Raw genomic sequence first — 23,715 nt, 5'->3', positions numbered from 1 at the left:
AACAGTATGAATTGGTTATGTAGCATAAAATTTTCCCAATAAAACCCCTTTTGAATAATTTTTCATTTTTTATGTAGGTATCATGCTAGCAATGAATAGAACAGAATATCAGTTACTTGTCTTCAAACTCTCACAGTTGGAGACATTAGAGACTGTTGATCATATACATATCATTTTGATAGGAAAATTACTACACCTCTACTTTCATAGTCATTAAGGAACATGTAAATATACAATTAACTTAAAAAAGACCCAGACATAATCATTTTATCAATCTGATCTCAGTGGAGCAATCCATGGTATCAATATATAATGCAATGGTGTACAAACAAAATGAAGTGCATTATAGAGAAAGGAAATGTTCTAATCACTCTTACTCATGTCTGAAACTAATCACGTTTCTTGTAGTTATTTGTTTACATGCTTATTTCTGTCATTAGACTGTGAATTCTTTTGAAGCAAAGACAGTAACTTATTTTATCTTGTCATCTCCTTTACCTGGCAACATATCTAGTTGTAGAAACTCTATAAATAATCATTGTATAAAGGAATTTTTAAAATACCTGCTTACAATTATTACTGGTTTTCAGGCAGAACGAGAGAGCAAAAGTAATCCTGGAAAAATAATGGTGTTAAGGTTTATTGGGGGGCATCAGGTGTATATTGACTTCAGCAATATATAGTCATTAACAGTTGGTGGTGTCCTGAGTTATCTAAATTTTACCTATTGAGGTTTGCTGTTTAATAACATTGTTAATTAGAGAGAGAGCATGATTTAAAATGATAATCATTAAAATGACAAGACATATATTGTGACATATAGTATTATTTTACAAAAAATAAATGCTTTACAAAAAATAAAAATTATCCATAATGCAGCTACCTGTTAAAAGCTACTGTTAGGAGCTTGAAAATGTCTTTCCAGATTTTTTCTGGAAAGGTGTGTAATGATACACTATATTATAAACAAATATATAAACATGTTTTTTTAAATGCCATTTGAATAGATTTAAAGCCTGATTTTTCCACTAAAATTAGCACATAAGCATCCTTTTATGCAATTTTATAAACTTCATAAATTTTTAAAGCATTTCAACAAATAAAGGTATTTATATTCACCAATGTTTAGTGTGCATTATAAAATGAACTCATTGGCATTTATTTCAATCATTAACTGCAGTTTAAATTTTATTCTGACATAAATTCATAAATCTACATATGTACAGGAGGGCATTTTTGGTTTACTAGAAAAGGAATTTCTTTGAGAATAATAATTTTGGGACTGTCATTTTCTGACCTCACTCTACCAATCCATTGCATATATCAAAGAGTAAATTTATTTCTCTAAAATGTTTAATAGCTATTCAAGTGATTTGTTATTTGCCATTGCTAAACTGTTCATAAATATTTCTAATTTCTGTATCTGTCACAGAAAATAATTTTAAAGGGCTTTTTTACCTTTTAATTAGTTAGGTTTTCCATAGCATTTCCATAAACTGGGTCTATTTACAATGTGTTAATACATGTCATCAACTTTAGATATCACTATCATGTGATACCCAACTTATAATTAAGGTGAAAACCTTATAATCATTCTGTTGAAATTTTAATTCATCTAGTTTCACTTAGAGATCTCAATACTTTTAAAATTAAGTCCTGTAAGTTGCATTGTTAATTATTTCTGCCAAATTACGTCTGACCTATTAGGAGAAAAAAGAAAAAAAACTACATCTAACCAAAAGAGATTTTTAGTATTCTTTTAATATGTGAATAAATCATTGTTTATTCAATAAGATTTTGGATTCAGTGTATTTTTCAGAGTTAAATTAGAAAATCAAATAACAGCATATAAATATGTAATACAACAAGAAAAAGAGAACTCTTTAGAGAAAAGTTATTGATACTGTTGACATTGGGAAATAGTTAAGAGGTTAAAGGCTGGTTATGAGTTGGATACATTACAGAATCTTCTAGATTGCATTGTAAGAACTTCATGAAGAAATTCCATGTAGCAGTAAATAATAAACACAGACTCTTTTATAAATAAGTTCATTTGTATCATTTTTTAAAGATTTTAAATTTAAATGCTATCATATATTTCTCTTTCTCTGGCTTACTTTACTCAGTTTGATAATCTCAAAATCCATCTATGTTGCTGCAAATTGCATTATTTCATTCTTTATAATGGCTGAGTAATATTCCATTGTGTATATGTACCACATCTTCTTTATTGATTTCTCTGTTGATGAACATTTAGGTTATAGAAGTAACCTAATTTACAGTGCTTCATTGTAAATAGCACTGCAATGAAGATTGGAGTGCATGTATCCTTTTGGATTATGTTCTTCACTGGATATATGCCAAGGAATGAGGTTGCAGGATCAGACTTAGAAAATGAACTTATGTTTACAAAGGGATAAAATATTGGGGAAGGGATAGTCAGAGAGTTTGGGATTGACATGTACACGTTGCCATTTTTTTTTTAATTTACTTATTTATTTATTATTTTTGACTGTGCTGGATCTTTGTTGCTGCACAGCCTTTCTCTAGTTGCAGTGAGCAGGGGCTCCTCTCTAATTTCAACGTGTGGGCTTCTCATTGCCATGGCTCTCCTGCTGCAGAGCAGAGGCTCTAGGACACACAGGCTTCAGTAGTTGTGACACATGGGCTCAGTAGCTGTGGTTCCTGGGTTCTAGAGTACAGGTTCAGTAGTTCTGGCACACAAATTTATTTGCTTTGTCATGTGGGATCTTCCCGGACCAGAGATCAAAACCGTGCCTCCTGCATTGGCAGGTGGATTCTTTATCACTGAGCCACCAGGGAAGCCCCAGACTGCTATTTTTAAAATGGATAAGTGACAGGACCTTCTACTGTACAGCACAGGAAATTCTTCTCAATATTCTGTGACAACCTAATTGGGAAAAGAATTTGAAAAAGAATAGATATGTGTATATGTATAACTGAATCACCTTACTGTATACTTGAAACGAACACAACATTGTTAATCAACTGTACTCCAATATAAAATTAAAAAAAAGTTTAAAAAAATAGACACAGACACTTTAGAAATCTGAGTTGATATGAAGTATATTTCATTCCCTGGAAGATGGTGCCTATATATTATAAGCAGTATGTTTTGGGTGCTCAGTCACTCAGTCATGTCTGACTCTTTGTGACCCAAAGGACTGTAGGCAGCCAGGTTCCTTTGTCCATAAAATTTTCTAGATGAGAAAACTGGAGTGGGTTGCCAATTCCTACTCCAGGGGATCTTCCCAACCCAGGGATTAAACTCACGTCTCTTGCGTCTTGTCTACTGCATTGGCAGACGGATTTTTACTACTAGCACTGCTTGGGAAGCATATGTTTTACCCTTCACTTTTGATCAGTCCTTATAATTTACTGTCCAATTACCTGTAGTTTTGTAGGGATTTCAATATTGTTTTTAAACAATCATGCTGATCCAGAATATTTTGTGAATAACACCAATTTGGGGATTGGAAATCACACCTTGTATTGGCGTCTAACCTCATGGTCTTATCCACATGCATGGTAAATTCCGTATTTTAATAGGTTCCATGAAACAGTTATTAATGACTGAGAAAGAAAATTTATTTCATGGTCTACTTTGTAAATTTTTGTGCATCTGAGAGAAAAATATAAGAGAAATATTAAGTTCAACCAAAGAACATTTTGACTGAGCTTAAAATAAAGGTTCTGACTAGGAAAATGAACTTCTCTAAGGTGTATATCCAATAACAGCCTTGTCCTTTTTAATTGTTACCCTCATTTTTTTCTTTTTAGTTGTTACCCCCTTTTTTCTTTTTAATATGAAAAATGTTTTTTGAAAGTGATTGAAGCAATCAAATTACATATTTAATATTCTGGAAAAATAAGGAAAAAAATACATATTATTTACATTTGTTTTTCCAGGTTACAAACCACTCATTTGTTAATCAGTTTTTTTCTGTATATTTGCCATTTTATGTACTTTATTCTTTGAGTTTCTGTCCTGCTACATGTTTAATATACCTCAAGGAAGTCATTAAAAATCATTCAGTATTTCTTCTCTCTGTGCCCAAAATTAAAAACTTCACAGTTAGACACCTAAGTTGTTCTGCATTTTGAACTATAAGCAAGGAATATCACCCAAATGAGCACTGACTGTTTTCCTTAAAAGAGTATCCAGCAACAGAGGGATCCAACTTTAGCATCCAATGTGCAGAAATTGAATGGTTTTATTGCATAATATGGGAGAATTGCTCACTACTGTCTGTTCCTGCTGACAGTCCTGATGTTCAGTCTGGTAATATCCTCAAAGCTTTTTTTTTTTTTTTTTAACTCAGTACTTTGATATTAGATGTTAATGTGTTCCTGGTCTATGGGAGGAGAAGCAATGGGACAATTAAGCAAGACTTCAGTCTAGGGGGAGTCAATGCAAGAAAGTAAGGATTGAATGGGAAAACCTAAGGTTTGGTTTACTTTTTCTGTCAATTTTGTCAAGATAAATGCAGCATAAAATGCAATAACCTGGACTTCTGCTTTGACATCAGAATAGCCAAACGGCCAAGGCATTAAACTGCATTTGCTAATTTCTTGTTCTATGGCTTTCTTCTCTGTAATGTCTCTAGAATGCTTCAGGTTCCCTCTTCAGGGAATTCTCCAGGCAAGAGTACTAGAGCAGGTACTCTTCTGCAGGGCATCTTCCCAACCCAGGGATCAAACCTAGGACTCCCACATTGCAGGCAGATTCTTTACCGTCTGAACCTATGGGGAAGCCAATGTCCCTATACAGATCCCAAATATTGACATTACTAGAGCACTGGCCATGTGAGCTTTATAGAATTAAAAGTATCCCTCTAAATATGCTTAGATTATATTTCATTCCCAATTAGAATTAATGTGAAAACTTATTAATGCATTCAGTTATATAATAGAATAACAAACTTTTGCAACATTTTTATAAAATTTACAAAATATTTTAAGTCTACAATTTCTCCTTCCCATTGTACATTTAGGTTAGCTGAATAATATAATTATAGAATTACTATATTTTAAAGTCAGATGAGACCCTAGTATTTCTAGGACCTTAGTAAGTGAGACGAACTTGATTTTGAGTTATGGCTCAAGTAATTTAACTATGAATTCTGAAAAGATTCATTCCTGCTCAAAGACTTGATTTCTTCATCTTTAAAACTGATAGGTAAGGTGGTACAGCTACTTTGGAAGGCAGTTTGGCAGTTTCTAAGAAAGCTAAAAGCATGCTCACCATATGATCTAGAAATCACACTCCTTGGTAATTACCAAAATGAAATGAAAACTTACATCCATGCAAAAAAATGCACACAGATGTTTATAGCAGCTTTCTTTTTTCATAATTGCTAAAACCTGGATGCAATCAGGATGTCCTTCAGTAGGTGAATGAATAAATAAACTGTGACATATCCCAGCAAAGGAGTATTATCCAGTTTTAAAAAGAAATGAGCCAGCAAGCCATGGAGGAAACTTAAGGGCATATTGCTAAATGAAAGAAACTAATCTGAGAAAGATACATACTGCATGATTCCAATTATATGACATTCTGAAGAGGCAGAACTATGGAGACAATAAAAAGATCAGTGGTTGCCAGGGGTTGAGGGGGATAGGTGAATGGTTAGAGTAATTTTTAGGGCACTGCAACTGTTCTGTAGGATACTATGATGGTGGATATATGTCATTATACATTTGTTCAGATCCAAGGAATGTAAAATAACAGGAGTGAACTCTAATGTGTTAAAAGTAGGAACATTGGGTGATAATGATGTGTCATTGTGATTCATGGACTATAAAAAGTATACTACTCTGGTTGAGTATGTTGATATTGGGGAGGCTGTGGATACAGGGTAAGTAGGAACTTTCATACTTCCTACTCAATGTTACTATGAATTTAAAACTTCCCTTAAGAATAAGGTTTATTAATTTTTAAAAAAATGTAAGTAAGAGACCTATTCCTTAGGATTGTTATAAGAATTTAATGAAATAATGTGCATATGTTGTTTATCATGTGCACATTATTGAAAACAGTCTTTCCAGAATTATTTGTTAAAAAGCAAATTGGTGATCAGAGGTGTTACTGTGTAAAAGCTAAGAAAGAGTTGGGGAAAGGATCAAATTTTTTTCTTAGTTGTATTCTTGGAAAGTTGGAGAATGTTCAAAACTCCTGTTACATTAATTGTAAATATTTATAAATTATGAATGATATTGAATATGTAAGATTGAACATTAATAGTTTTCTTCCAGTTTAGAAACCAAACACAGTGCTTGTTAAAGGTCTAAAGTGGACTTGGCACTGAATACTGAATGTCTGAAGAATCTTCTTTGTTGTTAGAATTGTTGACCCAGTATTTATTTATTAACTACATTATATAATTTACATTAGGGTTCACTCTGTGTTATAAATTTTATGAATTTTACAAATGTAATGATGAAATGTATCCATCATGACAGTATCATAGAGAATAGTTTCACTATGCTGAAAATCCCCTGTGTTCCATCTATTCATTCCTCCCTTTTTACCAATGAAACCCTGGCAATCACTAATTTTCTTTTTTTTACTATGGCCATAATTCTAGCCTTTTTCAATATGTCATATAGCTTAAATACTAGAGTATGTAACCTTTTCATATTGACTTAATTCATTATCAATATGTATTTAAATTTCCCCCATGTCTTTTTGTAGCTTTATATTGAATAGCTGATTTGTTTTCATTGCTATTTAATATTCCACTGTATCAATGTATAACAGTTTCCTTATCCATTCTACTATTGACGGAGAATGGTTGCTTGCAAGTTTTGGTAATTATAAGCCAAACTTCAATAAATATTCATGTGAAGGTTTTGTGTAGATGTAAGCTTTCAACTCATTTGAGTAAATACCAAGGAACACAACTGCTAGATCATATGTTAAGAGCTTGTTAGGTTTTGTTTAAAAAAAAAAAAAAAGCCAAATTGTCTTTCAAAGTGGCCATACAGTTTTGCATTTCCACCAGCAATGAATGAGAGTTCCTGTTGGTCCAGCATCTCTCAGTACTTGGTATCTCAGGGTTCTGAATTTTGGTCATTCTAATAGTTGTGCAGTTTTAATTGCAGATCTCACTGTCTTAATTGCAGTTCCCTGATGATATGTAATGTTAAACATATTTTCATATGCTTACTTTTCATCTGTATGTTTTCTTTGGGTGTCTGGTCAGATCTTATTCTAACATTTTTAGATATTTTTGTTTTATTTTTATTGTTGAATTTTAAGAATTCTTTGTAGATTTAGAATACCAGTCCTTTGGCAGATGTATTTTGCAATTTTTTCTCCCCTAATCTGTGGCTTGCCTTTTCATTCACTTAACAGTGCCTTTCACAGAGCAGATGTTTCAAATTTTTATTGTCTACTTTCTTTTTTTTTTTTTTACTTTTGGTGTAGTATTTAAAAAGTCATTTCCAAATTCAAAGTTAACCTAGATTTTCTCCTAGGAGTTTTAAAGTTTTGCATCTTATATGTAGATTTATGATTCCACATTTAATTTATCATTCACATTTTTCCCCTGGATAGAAAAAATACTTGAAAAATTAGTAGCTACCAAGACAAAATACACAAAGTATAATTTTTCAAAATCAAAAGCAAGATTTTTATAGATTTAAAGTGTTACAAGTTATTATTGGGAGAGACAATAATGCTTGTTTAAGGAGAACTGGCTAAAGAAGGAATGGCTAAATAAAATATCTTAGAGACAAACTGGCTAATGGTCTGACAGAGTAGTAAAAATGTAAGCTTTAGGGTATTGTTTTCCATAAAAATCATTCCCATCTCTATCAAAAATTTATTTGCAATCCTATGGGCCAAGAATTACTAGCTTTGCTATCTCTTTTAAACAAGTTGAGCATCTACAGAATTGTAAAATTTCCTAACCAATAGTAAATAGCGAGTGGAAGAAAGATACACAGTGCTGGAGAATTAGATACCTGCCAGGTATGCTGGGTTCACAATGTCTGAGGTCAAGTACTACACCGTCCGGGGTTTGTTGAATCTGCAGAAGAACTGAGGATATGGAGACTCAGCTACAAGATATTGTCAAGTTAACCCCAACATTGTTCAAGGGTCAACAGTTGCTAAGTATACTTGTTTTATAATAAATTCTTCAGAATTCCTTTAAGTATAGTTTGGTAAAGAACTAGTTTGGGAATAGCAATCTTTATGTTTCTCTTGATTGTTGTCAGAAGTGTGTCAAGTAAGTCTGAGCTGGTTCAAGTCCAATGAAGAATAAATGGCTTATAGTGAATATGAGCAAACTTTAAAATTTAACAAACTAAATAAAGATTAACAAAGCTTGATGATAAAGTGATAAGATGAAGGGATAATTTTGACTATTATCTTTGGGGAAGAGTAAAAGACAATGAAAGAGAGTAATTCTTACCAGTATTTTATAATAACTATAAATTGAGTAAAAATTTTAAAAATTGTAAATCAGAATATTCTAAACCTGAAACTTTTATAGTATTTTACATCAAATATACTTCAATTAAATTTTTTAAAAAAATTAGAAAGTAATTCTTTCTGGTTACTGGATTTTAAACCTTTTACAGATAGGGATTTGCCTATTTATCGTCTATATAATCTACATTTTCTAACATATCATAATAGTCTCAGGAAAGGAGATAGAGGAAGGTTTTAAGGATGTAGAAAAGAGATGCAAAATTTCAAAAGGTTTTGCATTTAGCTACATACATGTTCTTTATTCTCAAAATAGCACTTGCCTAAATCTTTATGTAGGATATTAGTTGATTTGGAGAACAATTTTCAAGATCAAATCTTACTAAAAAGAAATTTTGGCCACCTTTAGATAGATACACAAACAGCAATTTAACATATGCTGGTGTTTTCCATTAGCTTTTTAGCTTCATGTGTTTTTGTTAAAAGAGAAAATAAAATTATTGTGTAGTTGCCTATGTAATAAATTTTAAATTTACAGGTATAGATCCAAGTGTAAAAAATGGAAACTTATTTTCTTATAATTAAAATTAGTTAAATCTCTGAGCTCATGTACAATGGGTTGCTAACAGTGGAAACAGTGCCAGACTTTATATTTTGGGGGACTCCAAAATCACTGCAGATGGTGACTGCAGCCATGAAATTAAAAGATGCTTGCTCCTTGGAAGGAGGGTTATGACCAACCTAGATAGTATATTCAAAAGCAGAGACATTACTTTGCCAACAAAGGTCCATCTAGTCAAGGCTATGGTTTTTCCTGTGGTCATGTATGGATGTGAGAGTTGGACTGTGAAGAAAGCTGAGAGCCGAAGAATTGATGCTTTTGAACTGTGGTGTTGGAGAAGACTCTTGAGAGTCCCTTGGACTGCAAGGAGATCCAACCAGTCCATTCTGAAGGAGATCAGCTCTGGGATTTCTTTGGAAGGAATGATGCTAAAGCTGAAACTCCAGTACTTTGGGCACCTCATGTGAAGAGTTGACTCATTGGAAAAGACTCTGATGCTGGGAGGGATTGGGGGCAGGAGGAGAAGGGGACGACAGAGGATGAGATGGCTGGATGGCATCACTGACTCTATGGACGTGAGTCTGAGTGAACTCCAGGAGGTGGTGATGGACAGGGAGGCCTAGCGTGCTGCTGCGATTCATGGGGTCGCAAAGAGTCAGACATGACTGAGCGACTGAACTGAACTGAAATGAACCTTTATCTTGCCAATATAAGAAATCTAACCTCTTTTGGCTTAAAACACAGTCTTTTTAGAATAAAAGTTTTCTCTTTATTAAAATATTCTTTTCTCTCTTCTTCTCAGAATTTTGTTTTACGTATGCACCTATCAGGGGAAGAAACAGTTGGTGGTATATTATTCCCCATTCAATGGATTATAGCACAGACACTCTACCTCTCTAGGTTTTGCCATTGATCTATTCAAAGCCCAGCTTTGGGAATTAAAGTAAAGCAACTTTTACCTCTCAATGGACATGAGTTTGAGCAAGCTTGGGAGATGGTGAAGGACAGGGAAACCTGGTGTGCTGCAGTCCATGGGGTTGCAAAGAGTCAGACACGACTGAGCAACTGAACAACAACAACCCCTCAAATAAGTATGGCTTTTGCAAATGAAATGTGCGTCCACTTTAGGTCTGTTCTTTGGGCTATGGATTTATACAATTCTGCTTTAGAGGTTAAAAGTCAGTAAATTAACTTCTCACTGGATTTGGTTTGTTTCTACTCTCCCTGAGGCAAGTTCTATTTTAATTGTAGAAAACAAAAGAATTAAAAAATCATAGAAAGCATTTATGTGTATTTCAAAATTTTATTGTGGCTCTACTTGCTGCAGTGACTAAAGATGGAGTCACCCAGAGAAGTCTACAACAAATGAAATACCTTGTAGTCTAAGATCAGTTCCTTTATTGCCCTGTTTATTACTGTTTTCCAGCAAAACAGAAATCACCCTTTGCATCTCAGAATAGCTATAAAATGAGCGATAGAAATTGCTAGTAGTTCAGCAATTCTATGCTCTTAAAATAATGTGCTTCAGGACATGTCATCACTCACCCCAAATCAAATGTTAAGCTGACACTCTGAAGCGATTAAGACATATCTTCAACTAATCCTTCAAAATGTATAATACAGTTGACCCTTGAAAAACATGGGTTTGAACTGCACAGGTCCACTTACACAAGGATAATTTTCAATAGTAAATATCACAGTACTACACTATCCAGAGTTGTTGAATCTGCAGAGGAACTGGGGATGTGGAGACTCAGCTACAAGTTGTATACATGTTAACCCCAACATTGTTCAAGGGTCAACAGTTGCTGAGTATACTTGTTTTATAATAATATTTTCTTTATTTTAAACCTCATTGTAAAAATTATGTAATTGTTGAGTCCAGGTACACCTGTAATTGAGAAAAAAGTAAATTTGGAGGTGGAGCTCCTAATGATTTTCATTTGTCTGAAGAGCTTCCCCGGTGGTTTAGTGGTAAAGTATCTGCCTGCTAATGTAGGAGATATACATTGGATCCCTGGGAGGTGAAGATCCCCTGAAGAAGGAAATGGCAGGCCCCTCCAATATTCTTACCTGGAAAATCCCATGGACAGAGGAGCCTGGAGAGCTTCAGTCCATGGGGTCACAAAAGTTGGACATGGCTTAGTGACTAAACAACCACAGCAAAAGAGTAAACTCATGCCAACAGCAAAGACTTAAGAGATACATCAGTAGAAAGTTTTTCACAGAGTATTTGATGTTTTATTTCCTTGCTAGAGATGTGGGGTTATAAGGCTAGACCTAAAACTTTCAGCTATCATGAAGGCCTTTTTAATTACTTAAATTCACCTGAAATATGACTAGTAAAGACATAATTGTTTTTAAGAAATTAACTTAATGTTTAGTTACTGTGTATGTGGGAGGTGCCCATTTTTTTTTTTTTCTTTTTCTGGCACTCTATGTTTAGCATTTCATGCAAATAATTGTTGCTGGCATTTTGTGAAACATTCAGCATAATGGGAAAGTGTCACAATAATGGAAATCTTGCAAACCTTTCTTAATGTTTCTGTGCTATATTTAATATTAGTAATTCAAAAGATCATTTAGTCATCATCTCCAACGTTCTCAATATAACTGCTTCAGATAAAATCTGTTATATGCTTCTTGTCATTTATTTCCCTTATTTTACATTGTATATTTTCATGTAAGATTTTTATTTTCATATCTGACTCTACCTCTATAATTCTTCACCATAATTAACACCATGGCTTTTGACTGTGTTGCTCAATCTAAAGCAATAACCACAAAAACTTCTATAAGGCCAAGAAAAAACGAATCAGAAAAATTCTTATTGTATTTTTTTATTCTCTGCTTAAAGTAATAAAATGATTTGTAAGTATATATCTCCTTGTTTTATAGAAAAAGTGAACATTTAATCATTGTTACTGAATATTCTTTGTGCATTTTTCCTGTGCAAAATCATAGAAAAAAATAGTTCATGACAGCTATGATTTTACCTTTAATTAAACAGAAATTACTGAGTTTATTAGATCATTAATCTTCTAAGAATGAGCAATGTTTTTTCTTTCCTAAGTATCTTTTCACTTTCATAGAACTGAGCAAAAACAGCTCTGCAATCTAAAATTAAGCAACCATAGTGAATACAGATTAAACATTTATTGAGTACATATATGTTGTGTTTTTTTTTTTTTTTTCTTTAATCTTCCCAGCACACTTGGAAAGTAACAGTTTCTTAATGTGTCATTATAGGGTGCATCTGTGGATTTCTTAAAAACTGGTAATTATTATGCCTTCCACATTTATACTTGTACTTCAGTTCCAGGGGAAACATGATGGTGATGATACACATGTGCTTTCTGTTGAGATGGGACTGTGCCTGGATTTATTATAGGCCTTAATGACACATTCATAACTGAATGCTACAAATTAGGTTAAAACTCCAGTGAATTTATAATGAAGGTTTTCAGTACTTAATCTTTTTTATTCAAATGAACTACTGCCCTTAATATGGGTTAAACTGACTAAATTTAAGGCTACAGAAATGTGTCTACCAGTGTTTATAACCCATAATTTAGGATTTAGACAAAATAATTTGCAATCCCCAGGTGCATCTTATAAGAAGAATTCATTCATTCATTCAATAGACATTATCCTAACAGATGCCTTGTCCTGTGCCAAGGGCTAGCTACCTCAAGGAATAAGATAAAATTCCTGCACTTGTATCTATTTGCTAGTCTACTGGAGAAATAGTTTCATTTGTGCATCATTAAAACACAGAAAGAAGCTCTAATGAAAACATGTAAACTATTTTATGTGAAACCCAAACATCATGGAACTGAATTTGCCTGTCCTGAGGCAGAGCATTTAACTAGTGTATTGAAAGAGTACTACGAGCAAGCAGGCCAGAGGGGATTGGCAACTGTGATATTATGGTTTGGAATAAGAAATATGTATCAGTCAGTCTCTCCCATCAGGAAGCTTCCATAACTCTCTTATCCTTCTCCATCAGAGGGTAGACAGACTGAAAACCACAATCACAGAAAACTAACCAATCTGATCACATGGACCACAGCCTGTCTAACTCAATGAAACTATGAGTCATGCTGTGTAGGGCCACCCAAGACAGCTGGGTCTGGTGGAGAGTTCTGAAAAAACATGGTCCACTGGAGAAGGGAATGGCAACCACTTCAGTATCCTTGCCTTGGGATCCCCATGAACAGTAGGAAAAGGCAAAAAAATAGAACACTGAAAGATGAAGGCCCCAGGTTGGTAGGTGCCCAATGTGCTACTGGAGATCAGTGGAGAAATAACTCCAGAAAGAATGAAGAAATGGAGCCAAAGCAAAAACAACACCAAGTTGTGGATGTAACTGGTGATGGAAGTAAAGTCCAATGCTGTAAAAGGCAATATTGCATAGGAACCCGGAACATTAGGTCCATGAATCAAGGAAAATTGGAAGTGGTCAATCAGGAGATGGCAACAGTGAACACTGACATGTTAGGAATCAGCAAACTAAAATGGACTGGAATGGGTGAATTTAACTCACACGATCATTATATCTACTACTGTGGACAAGAATCCCTTAGAAGAAATGGAGTACCATCATAGTCAACAAGAGTCCAAAGTGTAGTAATTTTGAGTCAAAAATGACAGAATGGCCTCTGTTTGTTTCCAATGCAAACCATTCAGTATCACAGTAATCCAAGTCTATGCCCTGACCAATAATGCTGAAAAAGCTCAAGTTGAATCATTCTATGATGACCTACAAGACCTTCTAGAACTAACATCCAAAAAAGATGTCATTTCATTATAGGGGACTGGAATACAAAAGTAGGAAGTCGAGAAATACCTGGAGTAATGGGCAAATTTCCCCTTGGAGTAGAGAATGAAGCAGGGCAAAGGCTAATAGAGTTATGCCAAAAGAAGGCACAGGTCATAACAAACACCTTCTTCCAATAACACAAGAGAAGACTCTACACATGGACATCACCAGATGGTCAATACCAAAATCAGATTGATTGTATTCTTTGCAGCCAAAGATGGAGAAGCTCTATAAAGTCAGCAAAAACAAGACCAGGAGCTGACTGTGGCTCAGATCATGAACTCCTTATTGGTAAATTCAGACTTAAATTGAGGAAAGTAGGGAAAGCCACTAGACCACTTAGATATGACCTAAATCATATCCCTTATGACTATACAATGGAAGTGACAAATAGATTCAAGGGATTAGGTCTGATAGACACAGTACCTGAAGAACTAATGACTAAAGTTCATGACATTGTACAGGAGGTAGTGATCCAGACCATCCCTAAGAAAAAGAAATGCAAGACAGCAAATGGTTGTCTGAGAAGGCTTTGTAAACAACTATGAAAAAAAAGAGAACCAAAAGGCAAAGGAGAAAAGGAAAGATACAAATTTAAATGCAGAGTTCCCAAGAATAGCAAGAAGAGATAAGAAAGCCTTCCTCAGTGATCAGTGCAAAGAAATAGAGGAAAACAATAGAATGGGAAAGACTAGTGATCTCGTCAAGATTTATAGATAACAAGGGAAGTTTTCATGCAGAGATGGGCCAATAGAGGACAAAAATTATATGGAGCTAAGGAGCAGAAGTTGTTAGGAAGAGGTGGAAAAAATACACAGAAGAACTATACAAAAAAGATCTTCATGACCCAGATAATCATGATGGTGTGATCACTCACCTAGAGACAGACATCCTGGAATGTGAAGTCAAGTCTGCCTTAGGAAGCATCACTAGGAACTAGGCTAGTGGAGGTGATGGAATTCCAGTTGAGCTATTTCAAATCCTAAAAGATGATGCTGTTAAAGTGCTGCACTCAATATGCCAGTAAATCTGGAAAACTCAGCAGTGGCCACAGGACTGGAAAAGTTAAGTTTTCATTCCAATCCCAAAGAAAGGCAATGCCAATGATGCTCAAACTACTGCACAATTGCACACATCTCACACGCTAGCAAAGTAAGGCTTAAAATTCTCCAAGTCAGGCTTCAAAAGTACATGAACCATGAACTTCCAGATATTCAGGCTGGATTGAATAAAAGCAGAGGAACCAGAGATCAAATTGCCAAAATCCTTTGGATCATCAAAAAAGCAAGATATTTCCAGAAAAACATATACTTCTGCTTTATTGACTATGCCAAAGACTTTGACTGTGTAGACTACAACATTCACTGGAAAATTCTTCAAGAGATGGGAATACCAGACCATCTACCTGCCTCCTAGAAATCTGTATTCAGTCCAGGAAGCAACAGTTAGAACTGGACATGGAATGACCGACTGGTCAAATCGGGAAACGAGTACATCAAGGCTGTACATTGTCACCCTGCTCATTTAACATATGAAGAGTACATCATGCAAAATGCTGGGCTGGATGAAACAAGCTGAAGTCAAGACTTCTGGGAGAAATATCAATAACCTCAGATATGGAGACACCACCCTTATGGCAGAAAGTGAGGAACTAAATAGCCTCTTGATGAAAGTGAAAGAAAAGAGTGAAAAAGTTGGCTTAAAGCTCAACATCCAGAAAACTAAGATCATGGCATCTGGTCCCATCACTTTATGGCAAATAGATGGGGAAACAGTGGAAACAGTGACAGACTTTATTTTGGGGGGCTCCAAAATAACTGCAGATGGTGACTGCAGCCATGAAACTAAAAGACCTCACTCCTTTAAGAAAAGTTATGACCAACCTAGACAGCTTATTAAAAAGCAGATACGTTACTTTGCCAACAAAGGTCCATTTAGTCAAAGCTATGGTTTTTCCAGCAGTCAAGTATGGATGTGAGAGTTGGACTGTATAAAAACCTGAGCACCAAAGAATTGATGTTTTTGAACTGTGGTGTTCATGAAGACTCTAAATTTAGAGTCCTTTGGACAGCAAGAATGTCCAACAAGTCCATCCTAAAGGAAATCAGTCCTGAATATTCATTGGAAGGACTGATGCTGAATCTGAAACTCCAGTATTTTGGCCACCTGATATGAAGAACCAACTCATTGGAAAAGACCCAGATTCTGGGAAAGATTGAAGGCAGGAGGAGAAGGGGATGACAGAGGATTAGATAGTTGGATGGCATCACCGATTCAATATATATGAGTTTGAGTAAACTCCAGGAGTTGGTGATGGACAGGGAGGCCTGGTGTACTGTATGTAGTCCATGGGGTCGCAAATAGTTGGACAGGACTGAGAGACTGAACTGACTGATTTGGTATTTTCCTATTTCTGGCACAAAGCTCCTAAAACCCTTGGAATGCACTAAGTGATAAAAGCAATAAAGGTGTCTTTAGTTATGTTAATGAAGTGATTTTGAGGAACTCTCCAAGGATGGAGGCTGAATGACAGGGTAACCAACCATGTGATTAGAAGGTTTCAGTTCCTCCTCTGGGAAGGGTAAAACGGCTGGAGACTGAATTGATTTCCAATGGCCAATGATTTAATCAATTGAGCCTATGAAATACAGCCTCCATAAAATCCCCAAATGATGGGGTTTAGAGAGCTTCCAGATTGGTGAACCCTTGGAAATTTAGGGAAAGTGACGTGCCTGGAGAGGGCATGGAAACTCTGTGTCTTTCTCTATCCTCACTCTCTGCTTCTCTTCCATCTGGCCATTCCTGAGCTATAAAGTTACATCTAATCAGTAAAATATTTCTCTGAGTTTTTTGAGCTACTCTAGTAAATTGATCATGCCTGAAAAGGAGGTTGTGGGAACCTCTGATTTTTAGCCAGTTGGTCGGGAATACATGTAACAACCTCAACTTGGATGGGTGTCTAAAGTCTGAGTAGGGGGTCATGGGAACCTTTAGTTTGTAGCAGTTATTCAGAAGCACAGGTAAAAATCTTGGCTTATGATTGGTGTCTGTAGTAGGGGTGGAAAGTGGTAGTCTTGTGAAACTAAACCTTTAACCTGTGGAGTCTGATGCTATCTCCAGATGTGTGTGTGTGTCTGTGTGTGTGTGTGTGTGTGTGTTAGTCGCTCAGTCGTGTCTGACTCTTTGTGACTCCATGGGCTGTAGCACTCCTATATGCCAGGCTCCTCTGTCCATGGAATTCTCCAGGCAAGAATATTGGAGTGGATTGTCATCCCCTTCTCCAGGGCATCTTCTGGACCTAGGGATTGAACCCGGGTCTCCTGTTTTGCAGACAGATTCTTTACTGTCAGAGCCACCTGGGGAGAACACATCTCCAGGTAGATAGTGTTGGAATTGAGTTAAATTCCACATCACCCAGTTGGTGTACAGAGAGTTACTAGTTAGTGTGGAAAAGCCTACACACACAAACACATATACAGACCCAAGTGAAATTGGGTCTAGAAACCCGAAAGAGCAGTATTGGTCAAGGTTCTAATATGCTCACTGGCACAGAGGCTTGAAAAATTATGGCAGGTTTGGAAAATTATAAAATAAATATAACAAGCATAAGAGGCATGCAGAGGAATAGTGGACATCAAGTCTTAGAAGTTCACTGGGGACCATATTCTTTGATAGTTTGGATTTTATGCTTTGCACAATAAGAGGAAGGTGTGACTCTGCAAAGAAATAGCCTTATGAATGCCTGTCTTTTGTAGCCTATGTGCAGAAAATCAGCAAGTGCAGAGAGGAGAGAGAAAGTGAGAAAGTTAACAATATGTTCTGGAAAATACTGAGGCCTTTTTTGTTGTTTTCTGTACATGTTTTGAAGTAATAGAGGCTTAAAATATTTTGGGTGGGTATTCATTTAATAAAGACAGAAACCATTCTTTTAATATCCTTTTAAATTCTTAGAAATATCATTGCCCATGCTTGTTGATATTCTACATGTTTACTCAGCTCCACTCATTAGTTTTGTCTGGGAGCATTAATCATTTTATAGGAAAAAGAAAACCACATTGTTTTACTATACTAATAACTCCCCGATTTCTTCATGCACTAATCATGCAAAGAAGGAAGGAGAGAAAGAGGTCTGGAGCTACTCTTTAGAGTGAGCAAGTTTCTCTGGGATTCATTTTCTTCAAGTCAATCAATCCTTGTAAAGCCCTCTTTATATATGAGTCTTTTCACAGTTGTAGTGAGGTTGCTGCTTTACAACATAAAATTTATATATTTCACAGTTTTCATCATTTCCTAATTTATAAGATTTCTATAGTTGTATTAAATAGCTTACATCAATGAATATTAGTTGAATGGAATGCTGTAGTTTTATCTTTCTCTATATTTAGTATAGTTTCATAATCAGCATAGTGTTGCTTTTATTAGAATTGTGTTCCATCGTTATACATTTTATTTTGCTTTAATATAGAATTTTCCCTTGATGTCCATTTATAAACCTTTCAAATCTAAAATCTAATCTATCGGAATCAGAATCTAAAATCAGTTGCAATCTATAAGAATTGCTGATAAAAATGCAAAGTTTTTATCTTACAAGTTGTGCTATTTTAAAAAGGTATAAGCAGAATTGTCTGTATTTTTTTCTTCTTAGTTGTCAATGCCCTTCATTCCCAATGTGTACCTTGTGTGCAACCAGAAATTAACATGAAATACAGTAGTGGCGCTAGTGGGAGGGAACTCTCCTGTCAGTGCAGGAGACTTAAGACACATGGGTTACATGGGTTCAGTTCCTGGGTTGGGAAGATCCCCTGGAGGGGGGCATGGCAACCCACTCTAATATTCTTGCCTGGAGAATCCCATGGACAGAGGAGCCTGGCAAGCTACATTCCATAAGGTCACACAGAGTTGGACAAAATTGAAGTGATATAGCATGCACAGTATGCTAGATTTGTGTGATTAAAAAAAAAAAACCAAAATGAAACAAACCCACTAAACTAATTTGATCTGTTTACTTACAGAGAGCCATATCTTAGAAGATGTCAACAAATGTATCATAGCCCTGAGAGACCAAGATGCTGATAATCTAGACCGAGCTGCAGGTGCTATCCGAGGACGGGCAGCAAGAGTTGCTCACATCGTCACAGGTGAAATGGACAGTTACGAGCCAGGGGCTTACACAGAAGGTGTGATGAGAAACGTGAACTTTCTGACAAGCACTGGTAAGTCTCTGTCCTTAATAACAGTGGCTCTCTTCCTAATATTTGCATCTACATAGCTACCAAATATTCTTACATATGGAAAGAAAATCTCAGTCTGTGCAGTTTGCTTTGAAATAGATTGCTGTTATCTGATAGGTACTTAAATCCTGTGGTCATGTGATTTTAAATTTATCTCTAGGGAGTAAATATGTTCATCAGAGAAAAAGAACTTTTTATAAATATATGAATTCTATAAATTACTCACAGACTTTAGCCGTGTATGAATGTTTATTAATGTTAGAGCTATTAGGAGATATAATTAGGCCAGATGTGATAAGTATGCTATAATTTCCAAGCCCTCTTTTAGCTGTATGATTGGTGCCCCAGGTTTCTGTTTACTTTGGTTAAGCAGAGCAAACTTGTCCTATGTCTCCAGAGAAATGGTTTCTGCCTTATTTCCCAGTCTCTGAAAACACTATTTTGTTCTTTCACATAATCTTTGATTACTTAAGAAATATGGATCCAAGATTTTGTTTTGGTTGTGGCACCCAAGTTAATATTTTCTGAAATCAGCAAGTAAATGCTTAGTTTCTGAATCACACATTAAACGGCATTCTTATTTTAACAATGTTAAGAAACTTACAGAAAATTCAAAGAAGCATTTGAATTCGTATGAATTCAGAAACAATGGGTGCAATTTGAATGAGGACAAACAACTATTTTTATGTCATGATGGTAGTAGTTTTACTTGCAAAAAATCCCTTCAGTTCAGTTCAGTTCAGTCACTCAGTCGTGTCCGAGTCTTTGTGACCCCATGAATCACAGCACGCCAGGCCTCCCTGTCCATCACAAACTCCCGGAGTTCACTCAGACTCAAGTCCGTTGAGTCAGTGATGTCATCCAGCCATCTCATCCTCTGGCATCCCCTTCTCCTCCTGCCCTCAATCCCTCCCAGCATCAGAGTCTTTTCCAATGAGTCAGCTCTTCTCATGAGGTGGCCAAAGGATCTGTGAAAACCTCAGGTTGAATTTTTTTTTTTATTAATTACTTCTAGCATGAGGTGATCATGGACCCATGATTCCTAAAATATTTGAAATTCTTTACTTAAATCATTGATTCTCCCTAGAGAATTGTTCTTCATGTTAAATATAGGGTGTATTAAAACTGGATGTACATATTTATTTTGTGAAAGCTATAGAAGGAATTTAAGATGGGTGATTTGGGAAAAGAGGAAGCTGCTCCTTGGAATTACTTCATAAACATAAGCTTTTCTTAACCTTCACTAGGGATAGTTCTGAAGAACTGTACCACAAGGTAAGCTTAGTAAAGCCTGTAGGAAACTGATGATTAGTGTTGCTCTTTTTCTAGCATGTTGATACAGAAATCATTAATGAATCTTGATGGATAGTTTTCTCATTATATCTTTGAAAATATTTCTAAAGCAAGAAAACAGTTAAGATATACTAAGGAAAGAGGAAGGCGGTGTATTTGCAACTCTTGATAATGATATTTCTAATACTAATTCCTCAAAAGTCCCTGGTGTCACAAATAGGGTACACGGTAGTTGCTTTATCAATGAGGTGTGCTTAAGGATATAATTGTGTTAGAGTAGTTCAGCATCTCTTCCCTAAAATTAAATTTAACTGGTTCTTTCTTATTGGTCAAAATCAAGTACAGCATTTTATGATTATTTTCCCTACCTTCTGGGAATAGAATTGCAAGTAAAAAGAAGAATGCATCAGTGGTTCCCTTTTCAGTCAAGTGAAAAAAGCCATATAGAAAATTAATTAGATAAAGTCTACCAAGATTGTGTCTACATCTTGCTTCTGTTTTGTAATCATATTGATAATGTGTTGTGATCACATTCTTATATCCACAATGCCTGTCTGAGGTACTAAATTTTTAGTTTCATTTTCCACAGTGTAGAGTCCATATCTGCATATGCAAAGAAGTGGAAGTGAAATTCTAAAGTGTCCAGAGTGTGAAATGTGTTGTGGGAACACTCATTCATAATCAATTTTTATCATCTGAAATCAGAAAATAAAAATGAAACAAAGTTATTTACACATTTAATTATATTTTTTCAGTACCTCTATGATTTATAATGACCTTACAAGATAACTAACCAACATGGCAGCATTATCATTCAGTAATAAGAGCGAGAAATCCTTTTTTCTCTAATTAGTTGTGTGTAAATTTAATTGAAATTCTCCAGGTAAATTATGTCCTGTACCCCAAATACAAAAATATAGAATAATCCTGAGTTATTCTGTGTAAGTCATATCTTCTTATTAACATAACAATATAGTTTATGACTTTCCAATTTTGTCATTTTAGTTTTTAAGATAAGTTTTGGCTTATCTTAAAAAGCTTCTCATTTTGGTTTTATATGTCTAATTTCAAACTTTTCTGAAAACAGCATTCCTTGAAATTTATCAAAAGCATGCCTCACTAAAGGGAATTCTGAGCAATAAATTAGATGAAAATGCTAATTAGATCAGTTTGATCTTAACTAAAGCTGAAATATGTGAAGATTTTCTCTCCCAGAGGGATATTGTCTATGAAAAATACTTCCAACTGTTCTATCCTCCACAATTAAGTAACAGAAGATGTTCATCTTTGTTCACATCTGCTCATAACTTGGGCTTATTATTTATAAATAATCATCAAATTAAATAATTTAAAATGTCATGTTTTATGTTATGAAGCCTTAATAGTTCATCTTTTAGTGAGTGAATGGCCTGCTTTTCTCTTTATTTCCCTTTTTACACAGTTTTCAGATCTTAACACTTTTTTCTGAAAATAACTTAGTAAGGAGCTATTGTGAATTGTTTTTTTTACTGAGACTTTCTTATCTTTGCACACTCTGCCTTTAAAGTACTCACATCTATGATGAAACCCAAGCCATACTTATCTAAATCACAAAACATGTTTTTGGAACATTGCACCTTTGCTTTAATCAGACTTTGTGGCTCATTAGCACATTTTCAAGATCTGATGCTCTTCTAAATGTTTTCTCAGCATTAGAAAGCCCTGTTACATTTCAGGAATTTGCATTGTTCATAAAATCTAGCAGTTGGTTTTCAGTGAAACAGATGCAACATCTGGAGGCTGCATTTCATTCAGACAGAGGCGGAATATTGTAATTTCCAAGAGAAATATTTTATTCTACCCAATTCTGCCCTGTTACTAAGCTCCTCTACCTGTCAGGAATTCCTGAGAGGGGAGAAAGAGTATGAGCCTTTTTGTTTAATAACAAGCCTTCTGAATTGCAGTGTGAAAGCTTATAAGTTATGTTTTTAACATCAATTTCAATTCTTTCACATTAGGTTGGGGAAAAACCTAAACCAAGAGTGAATTAACATAATTTTTTGTGAGTGACTTATGAACTATCAATTCAAAAACTGACTAGACCCAAAGCATCTCTTGCAAACACTCAAACCCCACCTGATTTCCAAGTCAGCCAGGCTCATGGACTAAGACACAACAGGCACACAAGTGAACCGGACCAAGACATCACGGTGGCATCCAACACTGGCACCGCATAGTGCTGGCAGATAAAGAGTCACTTATCAAGCACTCCTGCAGGCCCAACTTGAATCCTTTCCCTGTTAGAATGGAGAAGAGTCTTATAGCTGCAGTTTTTCTTCCTAAAGGCAAATGAGACAGTTGAAGTCAGAGCCGATAAATATTTCCAAATTTTTGTTGTACATTTTTCTTGTTACCAGTTTAAACAACAGATAGACTTCTAAGATGAATTTATCTAGAAAAACATTTTAAGAACTTTAATAGCAGTCAGTAATTCTTATCACTTCCTTTTCCTTTAATAGTTTTCATATACAAATAACCTGAATTGTGTGAAATGGCAACCCACTCCAGTGTTCTTGCCTGGAGAATCCCAGGGATGGGGGAGCCTGGTGGGCTGCCATCTATGGGGTCACACAGAGTCGGACACGACTGAAGCGACTTAGCAGCAGCAGCAGTTAAAACATGCTACTTTCCTTATGTTGCATCTATGTTCTGTAACCTTAAATGGCCATCAAATATAATGCAAAAGCTTTAGTTCCAGCAGTCTTTACCCTCTATAGTTCAGCAGAGTTTAAAAAGCAATGGGCCACATACTAGATGTGACCCAGGGAATTCTTATGTGTCTAAGTAGGTTTTGATCAACAAAATTTTGTTTTCTAGTTTATATATATATGTATTCTATTATATATATTCTAATTCACACACGTGCACACACACACACACACACACACATATTTTTATATATGTATGTATGTATATGTCCTCCCTGGTAGCCCCGTTGGTAGAGAATCTACCTACAACACAGGAGACCACCTGCCAGTGCAAGAGATGTGGGAACAGTCCCTGGGTCAGGAAGAGTCCCTGGAGATGGAAATGGCTACCCACTCCAGTATTCTTGCCTGGGAAATCCCAAAGACAGAGGATCCTAGAGGGCTACAGACCCTGGGGTCTCAAAAGTTCGATACAACTTATATATATATAGTTCCAATTTAATGACACATTGTAACAAATGGGAGGGTCTGGCAACATTAGAGCACAGTTTACTATAGGAATGATAATGGCTCTAGATAATGGCTAGGACCTAGTGGTGTCTTTCTTTTGGTTGAACCTGAGCCATAGTATCCTTTATTATCTTTCATCATATGCTCAGATT

The 23,715-nt window shown here is 35.4% G+C and overlaps 1 protein-coding gene across 7 annotated transcripts in view; it reads left to right on the top strand.

Moving 5' to 3' along the window:
• The window catches only part of CTNNA3 (catenin alpha 3), a 1,922,732-nt gene that overhangs the window by 1,407,249 nt on the left and 491,768 nt on the right, over nt 1–23,715 (top strand). For all 7 annotated transcript variants that reach the window (XM_025285111.3, XM_025285110.3, XM_044942173.2 and 4 more), the window contains one exon: nt 18,855–19,055. In XM_025285111.3, coding sequence (XP_025140896.3) covers nt 18,855–19,055 — 201 coding nt within the window. The remainder of the gene's footprint in view (nt 1–18,854; nt 19,056–23,715) is intronic.

The sequence above is a fragment of the Bubalus bubalis genome, chromosome 4 (genome assembly GCF_019923935.1).
Source record: "Bubalus bubalis isolate 160015118507 breed Murrah chromosome 4, NDDB_SH_1, whole genome shotgun sequence".
NCBI classification, from domain to species: Eukaryota; Metazoa; Chordata; class Mammalia; order Artiodactyla; family Bovidae; genus Bubalus; species Bubalus bubalis.
The sequence above is the reverse complement of the archived record's forward strand: the minus strand, read 5'-3'. Positions and strand labels throughout refer to the sequence as shown.